The 14,600-nt window shown below is 50.1% G+C and overlaps 1 protein-coding gene across 3 annotated transcripts in view; it reads right to left on the bottom strand.

The window, feature by feature from the left end:
* Positions 1 to 14,600, bottom strand: part of MED15 (mediator complex subunit 15) — a 62,305-nt gene that overhangs the window by 32,285 nt on the left and 15,420 nt on the right. For all 3 annotated transcript variants that reach the window (XM_044920873.1, XM_021687886.1, XM_044920874.1), the window contains exon 2: positions 6,321 to 6,408. In XM_044920873.1, coding sequence (XP_044776808.1) covers positions 6,321 to 6,408 — 88 coding nt within the window. The remainder of the gene's footprint in view (positions 1 to 6,320; positions 6,409 to 14,600) is intronic.

Genomic DNA, 14,600 nt, shown 5'->3' with positions numbered 1-14,600 from the left:
TTCTCAATTCTACCCCATTGATTTGTATGTTCATCTTTATGCTAGTATGACACGGTCTTGATTACTGTAGCTTTGTGGTACATTTAAAAATTCACAAATAGGAGTCTTCCAAATATTTTCTTTTCCAAGATTGTTTTGAGTATTCCGGGTCCCTTGAATTTCCTTAGGATCAGTTTGTCAGTTTCTACAAAGTCTGTTTGAAAGTTTTCCTCATATATTGAAAAATGTATCAAATCCCAGAGCAGGTACTCCAGAGCCAGTGTTCTTGGCAACAGGAGGCCTTTGGTAAGTATCGCATTGGGAGTCATATATTTTAACATTTTATTTATTTATTTATTTATTTATTTATTAAAAGATTATTTATTTATTTGAGAGAGAATGAGAGACAGAGAGCACGAGAGGGAGGAGGGTGAGAGGGAGAAGCAGACTCCCCGCTGAGCAGGGAGCCCGATGTGGGACTCGATCCCGGGACTCCAGGATCATGACCTGAGCCGAAGGCAGTTGCTTAACCAACTGAGCCACCCAGGTGCCCCAACATTTTATTTTTATATATTCTAAAATATTTTTATATATTCTAAAATATATATATACAAAAAATGAATAATAAAACAAATGCCAGTGGTCTCCTTACCCGGCTTACATTTAAAACTAAGACAGAGGGGCGACTGTCTGGCTCAGTTGGTAGAGCATGCAACTCCTGATCTCAGGATCATGAGTTCAAGCCACATGCTGGGTGTGCAGCTTCGTTAAAATTAAAACAACAACAACCACCACCACCACCCCAAACCAAAAATAAATAAAAATAAGAAAAGTAAAATAAATAAATAAATAACATAAAATAAAGCAAGTAAACAAGCAAGCTAGCTCCCCATGCTACCAGTGACTTGCCCTACATCTCCTTCTTCACAGGTAAACAGGAGAAAATGTCACAAGGGCTAGCAAAGTGTGTACTTCTCTCAGCCTCAACACATGCTACAACAAACACAGCTGGTGAAAACCAAACAATCAGAACTGACAGTGAAGCTTCTGAAAAAGTATGTTTACTAAGGATGGTGCAGGAGTCTCGACTGTCACACATTTAGACAGAACGGAGGGAAGGAGCACTGCCTACTGGACCTTCCTCATGAACCAGCTACACCCCCCTAGGCTTTCCTGGCAGATCTCAGCAATTGTTAAAGAAATGCTTGTCTTGAGGCGCCCGGCTACCTCAGTTGGTGGAGCATGTGACTCTTGATCTCGGGGTCACAAAATCAGGCCCCATGTTGGGCACGAACTTACTTTAAAAGAAAAAAAGAAAGAAAAGGCCAGTCTTTTCATGTGTTCACATTTTTCAGTGTACACAGTTGTGCTTTTCTCAGCTCTAAGATGCAGTGCTTCTAATGCCTGAATTCTTGGGTGGTCCAATAGCTGCTCTTGATTAAACAGGGATAGCAGAAGGTATATTCAGATTCAGTCAAAGCCAGACTCCAGGCTTGTGAGTTCCCTTAAAAAGGCTAAAGGTGGGCGCCTGGGTGGCTCAGTTGGTTGGGCGACTGCCTTCGGCTCAGGTCATGATCCTGGAGTGTCTGGATCGAGTCCCGCATCAGGTTCCCTGCTCGGCAGGGAGTCTGCTTCTCCCTCTGACCCTCCCCCCTTTCATGTGCTCTCTCTCTCGTTCTCGCTCTCAAATAAATAAATAAAATCTAAAAAAAAAAAAAAAAGGCCAAAGGTAGGAAAACACCTCCTTTTTTTAAAAAAGATTTTACTTATTTGACAGAGAGAGATAGCGAGAGCAGGAACACAACCACAGGGAATGGGAGAGGGAGAAGCAGGCTTCCCGCCGAGCAGGGAGCCCAATGCGGGGCTCGATCCCAGGACCCTGGGATCATGACCTGAGCTGAAGGCAGACGCTTAACGACTGAGCCACCCAGATGCCCCTGAAAAACACCTCCTTTTATCAGATGTTACGCAGACATCCTCCTCTTCCCTTGCTGGGAGCATGGCTGCACCTGATCCTATTTCCCAGACTGTTTTTGTCCCTATTTATTCCAGGCGGCTGGCTGTTAAGCTCAGGCCCTCCTCTTTGACTGATCCTAAGGTAGCTTTCCCACTCCTGATGCTCACAGCCTCCTTCATCCCGTTTCACTCTGGCTTCCCAGTGGGGGTTTAGTTCTGTACTAGTCCTTTCTACACTGTAAACCAGAAACGTATACTACTTTTGCATAACACTATATTAAATGTAAAAGAGTAGATGAGTCTTTAACTTACAGGCTTAATGTAAAAACAACCAAATAATAAGCAAATGTTCGGAAATGCACCCAGCTTCAGTAAGCATCATTACACCCTGCCACTGTACGCACCGACACAGAGCTCCCGGCACCCCCGACTGTGCTCTCGTCCAGGGGATGCCCAATCCTCCCGAACCTTCAGAGGCTGGTTCAAGTGTTTGGAGTTGCCACTCTCACAACAACCCACCATCCCCAGGCACAATTATTTTTGCTTCCATCAGCCTCCTTTAGGCAGAGAGTAGTCCCATCTGTAGGAATTAAAGGTGTTAAGGAATTAAAGTGGCTGTTTGGGTATCTTTTACTTTGACAGATGGGAGGCAGTAAAAGAAGTGGTTAAGAGTGTGGTGACACCAGACCATCTGGGTTCCATTCCCGGCTCTACCTCCACCCAGATCTGTGACCTCCTGGGTAAGTTTCCTAGCATCTGTATGCCAGAGCCTCCTTCTCTGAAACTGGGGACAGTGGTACTGTATTTGCTTCATAGAGCTGATGTGGGATCACATGAGCTCACACATGAAGCATACAAAACTAGGCAGCCTGAGGTATCCATTAGCACCCCAGTTTCCTTCAGGGTAGACACCTCCTGACCTGCCAGCTTGCCAGGATTCCCCAGGAAGGTCAGCCCCTTCTCTGTGGCCTCTTACACCTCCCAGCCCCTCCTAGAATCCAGAAACAGAGAAATTACTCTTCCCCGTCCTTCTCCCCTGCTCTAGGGTCCCACTTTTTCAATTCTTTCATAGTTGTTCTGATGGAGCCTCAGATGGGAAGGGCAGGCAACAAGAGTGCCCGGGCTGTCATCCAACCAGTCCTCACAGAAGGGCCTCACTGCACTGACTGGCACCCAGCTCTATGAGGACCCTAAGCAGTAGTAAAAAGCGAGGCCTCAGACAACGGTGCCCAAGCAGCATGTCTGTCTCTGTAAAACAAACAGGAAATTTCCAACAACTGTTAAAAATACTTCTCTTCCAAATAGTTGGAGCCTTTCCTCTTTGGAGTTAGGGATTTAGGACCAGCTTAATCAAAGGAAATAGGACTGCAGTCAGGAAGGTTCAGAGTGTGGGCTATAGCAAGGCAGAGGCTGAGACAGTGAGGGGGCCGTCGTGCTGCTCGATGCCCTCTTTGGGATGGAAGGTACCCCAGATGATAGAAGAGTATCTGTGATAGCCAATCTCTAAGAGGGCCACCAACAACCACTGGCCTCTCTGTACAAACAGGCCACTGCTCACATCAAAAGACAGAGGTGAGGGGCGCCTGGCTGGCTCAACTGGTGGAGTGTGCGACTCTTGATCTCAGGGTAGGGGGTTCGAGCCCCGCGTTGCGTGTAGGGATTGCTTCAAAATAAAATCTTAAAAAAAAAAAAAAGGAGGCAATTCCCACTGCTCTTAGGACCTGCCGTATCAGAGTGATGTTCTAGGACTTCTGAGGACTGGAAGCTTCCACTTCCTCCTCCGAAGCCAGCTGCCATGTAGTAAGGAAGTGCAGGCTGTACTGCTGGAGACACTACGTGGAGGCCACGTTGGGAAAACTGATGTGCAGATACAGGAGCGAAGCCTTTATGGACCTTCCAGGTCAGCCCAGCCACCTGCTGAATATAGCTGCACGAGAGCTGACACGGGAGACCAGCAGAATGGTCAGCCAGACAACTCCAATTGCCCCGACTGCTAACCCACAGAATCAGGAGAAATAATTTATTGCTTTAGGCCATTACATTTTATAGTAGTTCCTTATCAAACAATCGATAACAATACGGAACCAACAAGTTCTGCATTTCAAAAGCTGAAATAGTTCAATAAGCCCTCATCAAAGTTCTTTTAATTCTGAGAAAATACAAACTAACAAAACCAGTAATAACATCCCATTCCCCCAAATATCTGCAAATTCGACATCCAATAAGAGACTTATATCCAAAACACATTAAAAACTCTTACAATTAAAAACACCCAAGAACTCAATTTTAAAATGGGCAAAGGATCTGAAGAAACATTTCTCCAAAGAAAATATACAAATGACCAACAAGTATATAAAGATACTCAATATCATTAGTCACCAGGGAAACGCAAATCAAAACCGTAACTTTTGTGAAATACTACTTCACACTCATTATGATGGCTATAATAAAAAGACAAACAATAACAAGTGTTGATAAGGATGTGGAGAAATTGGAATCTCATACCCTGTCGGTGGGAATGTAAAATGATACAGCTGCTTTCAAAAGCAGTGTGGCAGTGTTACGGTACCATATGATCCAGCAATTCCACTCCTAGGTATCTACCCAAGAGAAATGAAAATGTTAGGTACACAGGAAAGCTTCTACACACATTTTTGGTTTTGTTTTTCTTTTTTTAAGATTTTATTTTTATGTAATCTCTATGCCCAACGTGGGGCTCGAACTCACAACCCCGAGATCAAGAGTTGCACACTCCACTGATTGAGCCGACCAGGTGCCCCTTGTACACAAATGTTCACAGCAGCATTATTGATAGCCAAAAAGTGGAAGCAATCCAAACAACCGTCAACTGATAAACAGATAAATAAAATGCAGCATACCCATACAACAGAATATTATTCAGCAGTAAAATGGAATAAACTACATGCAACAAAATGGTCCGTGGATGAAACTTGAAAATATTACCCTAAGTGAAAGCCAGTCACAAAAACATTTACTGTATGATTGCATTTATATGAAAAGTTCAGAAAAGGCAAATCCATAGCAATGGAAAGCAGGAAGTGGTGGCCTAGGGCTGGGAAAATGGGGAGTGCCAGCCAACAGGTATGAAGTTTCTTTCAGAAAATGTTCTAAAATTCAGATTGTTGTGATGGTTGCACCACTCTGTGAATATCCTTACGACCACTGAATTATACACTTTAAATGGGTGAATTGTACAGTATATGAAACAGATCTCAATAAAGTTATTAAAACAAAGGAAAATGTTTATTATGTATATCCAGAGTGCAGACACCCCTGCGCCTCAGTGCTCAGAGTTCTTCCTTACACTTCCATGTGGTCACAAACACACACCTGTGTGCTCTAACCTCTAAGACCAGATCATGCAGGTGGTCTCTCTTCTGGAAACTGCTTTCTCCAGCTGGTGACCTCTATCTTTCCATTTTGAAAAATGTTCACCTGATCTAAATACTCAGACCATGTCCAAATTTCCTGAATTGACCTCTATATGTCTTGACAGTTGGTTTATCCAAACCAGTTTCCCATCAAGGGCCATAAGTAAGATCTGCTTTTAATTCTTGACACGCAAGGATGTCCTAGAACTCCCAACACCACACTCAGGCACAAAGTGCTCAGAGCAGACCCAGTGCAGCCGAGGGTCTGCACGGTCAGGATGTGCGAGGGAGGCAGGGTGGGTGCAGTGCAGAAGAAAAGCCCCAGGCATCAGCTCCTCTTTGTGCAAGCTGGGTAACCCTACACAAGCTGCTGGCTTCCTTGTGCCTGTTCGGCTTCATTTCTACTAAAACAGCTCTGCCCTGGGGAGAACACTCCAATGAAAGGATGAAAGGAGGTGGTTACATGAAGCCCATGGCACCTGGCCCAGGACGAGAGCTCACACAGCGGAAAGCCTTCCCAACTACTCCACCTGTGACATTCCTAGGCTCAAGGCCTCAACCTCCACAAGCACTGCCTTTAGCACTTAACAAGAGGACAGGAATGCTTTTAGGCCCACGTATCAGGGCCCTGTGGGGCTTTAGTGAGGATCCCATGGGGAGCATTCTTATTCGGAGGAGCAGCTGGGACCTCTGTGAGCACCCTACAAGATTCCTGGGAGCTGCTCATGAATGGAGGGTGTTTGCAACAGGGTTGTGGTCAAGGCTGGGCCTGCATCCTGCATGCCCCCCCAGTACCCTCCCTATAACTGTACCATGGACACATGGGAAGACCCACAGCATGCTGCAGGTAAAGCGGACAGTGCCCATGGTCAATCAGAGAGTGGCCACCCCGCCCCCACTCCTCAGGCAGAGAGCTTCCAGAGTCTGCCTTGTACCCTCCCCCTCCTGAGCCTCTGAGCTTTCTGCCCGGGGCTCCACCCACCAGGGCCTTACCCGGGTCTTGGCCTTCAGGAACACATGGCTCTCCATATCCTTGCTGGATTTACTGTGGGCCACACCAGCTTTTCTCATGGCATCCTCACTGTAACACAGAAGAAAAAGAGATGTTCACACATACCGGTAAGTCTGCTCCTGTAGGGTTCCCATGGCCAGCAGGCCCTGCTCAACAGCTGCCCCTGGGTGGAAGAGGCGCTGTCCCCCAGCATAATAGCCTGACTAAGGTCCAGGAGAGGCATATAAGGAGGAACTCTCAGCAGAGTGATAAAAGGCAAGCTGAGCAAGGTAAGGGGGGAAGAGCCATGAGAAGGAAGAAACAGCAAAGGTAGACAAAGGTAGACAAAGCAAAGCAGCTACCCCTGGCAAGAAGGATGAGAGGAGCCAGGCCCTAGGAGTTGCTCACAACCAGCACAAAATCAGGTGTACGCAGATGGCTGAGCAGCCAGCACCCTCTATTTCCTACCCTCTGAGTGGCCTGGGTACCCCCATGCCAACTCTGGCATTAAGAACAGTGGGACCCCAGCTCCGGTCTCCTCCTCTGTAAAACAAAGGGGCCATGCAATGTCAACTCATAGTCCCTCCCAAGGTAAAGGTCCTTTTTTTTTTTTTGAAGATTTTATTTATTTATTTGTCAGAGAGCGAGCGAGCACAAGCAGGGAGAAGTGGCAGGCAGAGGGAGAAGCAGGCTCTCCGCTAAGCAGGGAGCCCAATGTGGGACTTGATCCCAGGACCCAGAATCATGACCTGAGCCAAAGGCAGATGCTTAACCGACTAAGCCACCTAGGCGCCCCAAAGTAAAGGTCCTTATGTGGGATGTGCAGGTTCTCCAAGTGGGACCAAGGAGATAAACCTTACAAATGTGGAAACTACTTAACAAATTTGCCAACAGGAGCCTGGGTGGCTCAGTCGGTTAGCCATCTGACCCTTGATTTTGGCTTGGGTCATGGTCTCAGGGCTGTGAGGCTGGGCTCTACCCTCTGTGCAGAGTATGCTTGAGATGCTCTCTCTCTCCCTCTCCCTCTGCTCCTCCTCCCACTTGTGTTCTAAATAAGTAAGTAAAATCTTAAAAAACAAAAACCAAAAAAACCACACACATTTGCCAAAACATGTCCAATCAGAGATGGAAGGCTCTCACAGGTTTTCACTGGTTGATGCTCTACTAGGATGGAGCCACGCACACCAACTAAGCTTCAGCTCCCTGTGAATGGCAGCACACACCCCACCAAACACACACAAAGCTAAGAACATGTATGCGTCTGTTAGAAAGGAAGGGGCATGATCGGCTTGGGTCTCAGGGCCTGACCCGTCTGCTCACAGCCTGCTTTCTTCCCAGAGCTGGGCATGCTGATAAACAAATGAACGAACATATCAAGGCTCTGTTGCTTCATCCCAAGAGAATCAAACAAGCCTGGTCCAGCTGGTGCTAGACAGCCTTCTGACGCTCCAAACAAATGAACAAGCAAACCAACCAACCCACCCCAGGATACTGAAAGAGTGTGCACATGGGGCTGCATGGTCACGTTTGTGATCCTTAAAGAAACCCAGAAAGGAGGCTAGGTGCTAAGACTTAGACAAATCTGTATTAATGTGTAAAGAAACATAAAATGACCCTGACCCACCACACTGATGGATAACTCATTAAACACAGGAGCACAGTCTCTATCCCCGTCTGCTTCCTCAAGCTGCACTGAGGCAAAGAAGCAGCAACAAGTTCCTGTTGGCCAGACAGCCAGGATGGAGCAGACCCACGCACAGGGGCAATGTGACCAGGGCCACAAGAGTGGGGCAAAAGGAACAATGCAGGAGGACAATGTGGTATCCAACTCGTGGGGAAGCAAGGCAGGTAGGCCGGGAGGACTTAGCCACTGTGAGGCAGGCATCCACACACAGAGATCACCCAGTTAGGCTCTAAGTCACTGAGCATCTCCGACAAGAGGCGACTGAGCAAACCCGCTTTCAGAAGGGCACCTCACCTGTGTCCCCCAGGGCCATCCCTGTTCCCTCCCCCACCTTCCAAGAGCAGTGGGAGGCAAACTCTGACATGGGAGGCTTGCCAGGGCTGCGGGCCACAGAGCTGCAGACCAATGGAGGAGAGAGCAGTGGACACAGCCAAGAGGGCACTTGCTAGCCTGCGGGACATGCTGGAGGCTGGCTGAGGGGAAGTAGAGAGGTCATGGGTAGAAGGTGGAGCCAGGACCAAGGTGCAAAGCACAAAAAGGCAGACAGGGGAGCTGAGGGCTCTGAGACGGGACTCAGTTATGCAGATGGGCTCTGTGCCCAAGATGAGCAATCCCCGAGGGCTTAGGCAGGCTCCCGGCTGGCTAAAAGTCATCCTCCCCGGGCTGCTGGCTGTCCACTTTGATGGAGTCGGCAGACTCACAGGCCCCACACAAACTCTGTGAACCCTGACCGCAGCAAAGACACCTGGCACAATCCCCAGAGGCAAGACACAGACATCAGCTCAAGAGCTTTGAGGTGGGGGGACCTCGCCAAGCCCAAAGGCACCAGATGCCAGGGGATGTGCTGGAGCAGGAGCCCTGCCCCATCTGGGTCCAGGCAACATCACAGATGACACACACAGCGGGGGCATTGGCTGTTACGTGACTGAAAGAGCCTGAGGAACACTGTCAGGTCAGGAGGCCAGAATCAGGCCTTTCTTGACAAGGTAGAATGCACACCTTAGCAAGAGCAAACAGAACTGGGATAAACGTCCATGAAGGTGCTGGGCAGCTATGAAGCCAAGGAGGAAGGCCGCTCTTCAGCCAGGCGCCAGGACTCTGTGAGACAGCACCGTGCCCATGTCGCGTACGTGTCCCTTCCACTGCTGCACACAACGCCTGCCCAAACAGGCCCTGCATATTTGTTGGCTGAAGAATGAGCAGGCACCCTGAGCAGTGTTTTCAGTTCTGCAAACCATATTTTAAAAAATGTTTTTGCTCCTGTTTCTAGTCTGCAGATGAGGCAAAAAAGAAACCAGGCAGTTCTGCTTCTGTTACCATTCCCACATTTTCCCCCAAGGAGGGCTTGTCCTTTCCTTTTCAGCCGGCTCAGCATCTTGTCGGAGGTGCCCATCCATTATCTGGTTCTAACTGCACAGGGAACAGCTTCTCCCATCAGTGCTTAGGGGGTGGTGTCCCTCCTTCTGTACCAAGGACCACATGCCCACTGCATGAGCCTGTCGTGGGTCCCAGCCCCACATTCAGGGCGGCCCCCGCACAGATGTAGGACCGGCTGCTCTCCCCCTCTGCTGTGTCCCCAGGATGCCTACAGGAGCAGGGGGACCTGGATGGCCATTCCTCAGCCTCTGTGTCCAGAAAACAAAACCTTCCAGCAACCGTCACTAAGCAAACGCAAACTAGCACACAAGAAGAGAGCCCTAAAGACAGAGTGGTAGTTACAGCCTCAGAGAAACAACTTAGAAGAACCAGCAAGTCCTAGTGAGCTCCGCCCACACACAAGCAAGCCTGAGGTCAGTGCCGGGAATACAAGGGCCTGCCCAGTCAGGGGAGGTCAGGGAGCAAAACCAGGGTCAGCTCACAAAGGGTGGACCCTAACTATGGCTATTGTGCCACAGTTCCAATACCAAGGCAGTTGTCCCCAAACCTGAGACTGCCAGGAAGGCACCAGCGCCATAACAGAGGGGCCTGTCTGCTGGCCACTGCCTGGGTGTGCCCAGCCCTCTGAGGAGATGGATGGAGGACTGACACTGGCTCAGAGCACGCAGCCCGTTGCTTCAAGCTGGGCTCCACAGCTCCCCAGGTACAGCTTCTTCCTGGTCGCCATGGCTACACCAGTCTGCCTGGTCAGGGTTCAACTGGTGTCTGGTTTAGGCCTGAGTCACCTGGGGGAGGACCTGATCCATCCCACAGGCCCTGTGAACTCCACCACCAAGAGGTCGGAGGAGGGCTTCCTGCCCAGACCCTGCCTGCACAGAGGGCAGTGACATACCACTCTGTAACCTTAGCTCTGTGTCTGTCCACCGATCGCCCACACTGGAAACCTGGGAACCCCCTCTTCACTTCCACATTCTGACCTCTGTTCCTTGAAGTTTAAACCTTCCCCCCATCTCTCACTGCACCTGTGGTGGTCCTTCCTGATGGGCCTCTGTCTCCACCCCCACCACCTCCGCCAGCGCCCTAAGCCACATGACTGCCAGTGGGAGCGGGAAGTGGCCCAGGCTATGTCCCCACCGGCAAGGGCCTTGCTCCTTCGCAGCAAGGCAGACAGCCATGGAGCACACTCCCTCACCCTTCCAGGGCCCTGCTGCCAAGCGTGCTGATGCCCAACCACCCCACCAGCCTGTTAGGCCCTCCAACCGTGCTCCTACCCAGGCACCCCACTTTCTGCCTCACAGAAACCTTGTAACACACCTGTTGCACCTCCTGTGGGAAGTATAGGCTCCCTTTCGGTTGGCCATGCCGTCCTGCGAACACCTTGAGAGCAGGGACTGGTATGCAGCAGGCAGTAATCAGCACCAGACAAATGACTGGCTATTTTTAACACAAGGAGTGGTAATGCCATGCATTTCTGATGGGACATGATGTGCAGAACTGAGCATCAGTGTGACAGGTACAGGGGAAACCGGGCCTCAAACGAGCATGTCCAGGCAGCAGAGACCAGGGTGACGGGAAAAGTATGTGCTGGGGTGGGTGAAGTACTGGGCATTGGACCTGCAGGAAGCAGACAGAGGAAGAAGGGCCTGGGCTCTGGAATCACACAGACCTCACACAGACTGGGGCTCAAATTCCGATCTGGCCACTCGCCAGCTCTGGGTCTTGGGAGAGGCGCTCCATCCCCCACACATGCTACTCATAAAGGAGCTCTCTGAAAGGGCTGTGGCCAGGATGAAGGGAGGTGCGCAGAACAGGCCAGGGTGTGAGGCCAGGCCCGGCCTTGGCCCGGCCTACAGCGCTCCTGTCCAGTATCTGGCCTGCTCTGCGGCCTCAACTCTTCCCTGTCCCCAAACTGGGAAACTCAATTCATCACCTAGAGTTGGTTCCTAGTTTTTGTAATCTGAATCAGTGCAGGATAAAGCCAAAAACCTAGCAAACTGTGTGTCCTGGGAAGGTACACATGGCTGTAAGCTCCAAGTGTGCTAATGCCCCCGTGTGCCCCTTACCACTCCACCCCCAAGCCGGCGACCCTGGATAAGACATCCCCTTGCGGGGCCTACGCATCCTCACCTCATGGGGCTGGTCTGAGGATTATAGTAGCTAACGACGTCAGGCACTTGGCACATAGGAAGCACTAGCGTGTGTTACAGAAATCAGAACAGTCTGCCTAACTGCGCAGTAAGACCGCATCCCAAAATATCTCCAACGTTCAATGACGCTGGTGTCGCCCCCTTCCTAGCAGATGACAGCAGTGAGTGCATGCAGCTCCCTCAGGCAGAGCTGCTGTCCCCCTGAAGCTGAGCCACCTGGAAGCATGCCCTCAGGGCACCCAGCTGCCAAAACACTTCTCAGAAAGGGCCTGTGCACAGGTATGCCGATGAGAAGCATTCGGCGGCCTTCTCTGCCCTCCAGCTGCCTGACCTTCCCCTCATGCTCCATTCCAAAGGGCCATGGTTCACACCCAGGGGCCTTCCCACCTCTCCCGACAGCACCCTCCTCAACACCGCCCCTTCTCCAGGTTCAACCTCCTTTTCCATTGCTGAACATGTGCTTGCATTCACAGGAGAGCGAGGCCCTCTGCTTGGTCTCCTGCTGCTGTCTAAACCAGGAAGGTTCTTTCTCCTCTCAGTGTCACAGACTCACCCTCCTGCCTCAGGTGGACAGGATGCCCACCCATCTGTGTGAGGTTTTTGTTCTGCCCAGAGGAAGGCTCTCCTCTTTTGAGAACCACACACTCATCAACCAACTGACATCTCATGGGGCAGGAGTTTTGACAGCCCTGCCTCACCCCACCCTACAAGAGAAGCTTCCAGATGAAGTGGCCCCTGTGTGTGCAAAGAGTCTGTTCACCCACCTGGGACAGGACTTTGCAGCTTGCCTGGGTGACCCTTCACCCTGTATGTGTAAAAGCCCCAATCATCAAAGTACCAGACAACGACAGGAGAATAGTTATATAATATTGGGCTGAGGAAGGCTTTCCTAAGCACAACATCAAAAGTAGATACCAGGGGCGCCTGGATGGCTCAGTCGTTAACCGTCTGCCTTCGGCTCAGGTCATGATCCCAGGGTCCTGGGATCGAGCCCCACATCGGGCTCTCTGCTCAGTGGGAAGCCTGCTTCTCCCTCTCCCACTCCCCCTGCTTGTGTTCCCTCTCTCGCTGTGTCTCTCTCTGTCAAATAAATAAATAAAATCTTTAAAAAAAAAAGAAAAAAGTAGATACTATATAGGGAAAAAGATCTTGCCAAGTTAAAAAAGATTCCTACCACATTTTTAACCAACCATCTACCAAAGAGACAAGCAAAAAGTGCCCCTGATACTCCAGGCCCTCGGCAGCTCAAGCCCGTCCCTGATGTTGGAGGAGCAAGGCTCTAGCAGCCCTGCTTCCCTATCAGGTGCTTGGGGCAGCACCCACCCCACCCGCACCCCATTCCTGGGCAATGGCCCTGTATGTTTGGGAGTAAGTTCCCAGCACTTGTGGCACAGCCTAGGATTACTCTATGTTTGGTAAAGCAGAGCTCAGGCCAGCACAAGAGAGAACTGTTCCACCCTCTCTAAATGCCGGCTGGGTCCAAGCATTGCCATGGTGGAGGCCTAGCCCGAAGCTTCTGCCCCGCCCCAGTGCCAAGGAATCCTGTGAGCCTGTCCCCAGGAGAAGGGCCAGGAAGTGAAGACAGACCAGAAGGAAAGCAAATCACTACACTGGCCCCAAGCAGGAAACACAACTTTGACTTAAATTAAGCTGGTTTAAGCCACAGTCTAAATAAATATGTTCTCGACAACAATTTCATTTAAAAATAAAATTAAATGAGATATGAACCTCCAGGCTGGAATAAGGAACTGAACCTGCATGTCTAATTTTGTTGCATCTCAAAACTCCACTGAAACTACAGAAAAGGGGGAATTTTGTTTTTCTAACACAAACTCACAGAGCCAGGAAGGACAGGAGTGATGGCTCCAACAACAGGATTTTAAAAACTGGAACGCTGATGGGCCAGTGGTGATGGAGATGGCAAGCCAACCAAGAAAGCAGAGTCCTAAGAAAGTGACAGTGAGGAGGGCTGAGAGCCAATCCAGTGACAGCCCCAGATCTTCACAAGGCTTTGAACGGGGCACGCCAGGCACTCAGGGACCAAGGGTATATGGAAAGATTTCTGGCATCCTCTTCCACTTCACACTGCTGGGTAACCACTTCCACACTAACAGACACCTGAGATTTATTATCTGGAAAAGCATAAAATGGAGAGTCATTGGACTGGGAGGGGGGATTAACCCACCCAGCTGAGAAGGCACAGGGAGGATAATGAAAGAAGCAGACTATGTGGCCACTGAGTGTCTAGATCTGCACTAACTGCTGAGGCCGACCCACTTGCCCTTCTGCCCACCTGTGGCCTCCTTCAGTATGGCACTCAGGCCTTCACTCTACAGCCCAGTGTTTGGAAGACCATGTTCTGGAGGAAAGACCCAGAACCTGAAGCTATATGAGCCTCCGGGGAAGCTGGCAGTGGACAAGCCCCTCGTGCTCAGAGGGTCCTCCTGTCTTCCCCATGCCTCTCTCTTAGAGTGAACCACCACCCAAGGGCCCCCAGACACTCTCACATGGCAGATAAAGGCCCCATGAGAAAAAAGGCCAAGAAACTATCTTTATTTTCCAGAGAGATAAGACATTGCATCCATTTAACAAGAAGAGAATTCTATAAAACAGGAAGTCAGATTACCAAAAAAAAAAGAGAGAGTGAGAGAAAGGAAAAAAAAAAAAAAAAAGGCAGGGCGCCTGGGTAGCTCAGTCATTGGGCGTCTGCCTTCAGCTCAGGTCATGATCCCGGGGTCCTGGGATCGAGCCCCACACTGGGCTCCCTGCTCAGCAGGAAACCTGCTTCTCCCTCTCCCACTCTCCCCGCTTGTGCTCCCTCTCTCGTTGTGTCTCTCTCTGTCAAATAAATAAATAAAATCTTAAAAAAAAAAAAAAAAAAAGAAAGAGTTCTTAGAAATAAAAGCAGTCAGGGCGCCTGGGTGGCTCAGTCGTTAAGCGTCTGCCTTCAGCTCAGGTCATGATCCCAGGGTCCTGGGATCGAGTCCCGCATCGGGCTCCCTGCTCGGCAGGAAGCCTGCTTCTCGATCTCCCACTCCCCCTGCTTGTGTTCCTGCTCTCGCTATCTCTCTCTC

This window comes from Neomonachus schauinslandi, chromosome 14 (genome assembly GCF_002201575.2).
Source record: "Neomonachus schauinslandi chromosome 14, ASM220157v2, whole genome shotgun sequence".
In the NCBI taxonomy this organism is placed as follows: domain Eukaryota; kingdom Metazoa; phylum Chordata; class Mammalia; order Carnivora; family Phocidae; genus Neomonachus; species Neomonachus schauinslandi.
The sequence above is the reverse complement of the archived record's forward strand: the minus strand, read 5'-3'. Positions and strand labels throughout refer to the sequence as shown.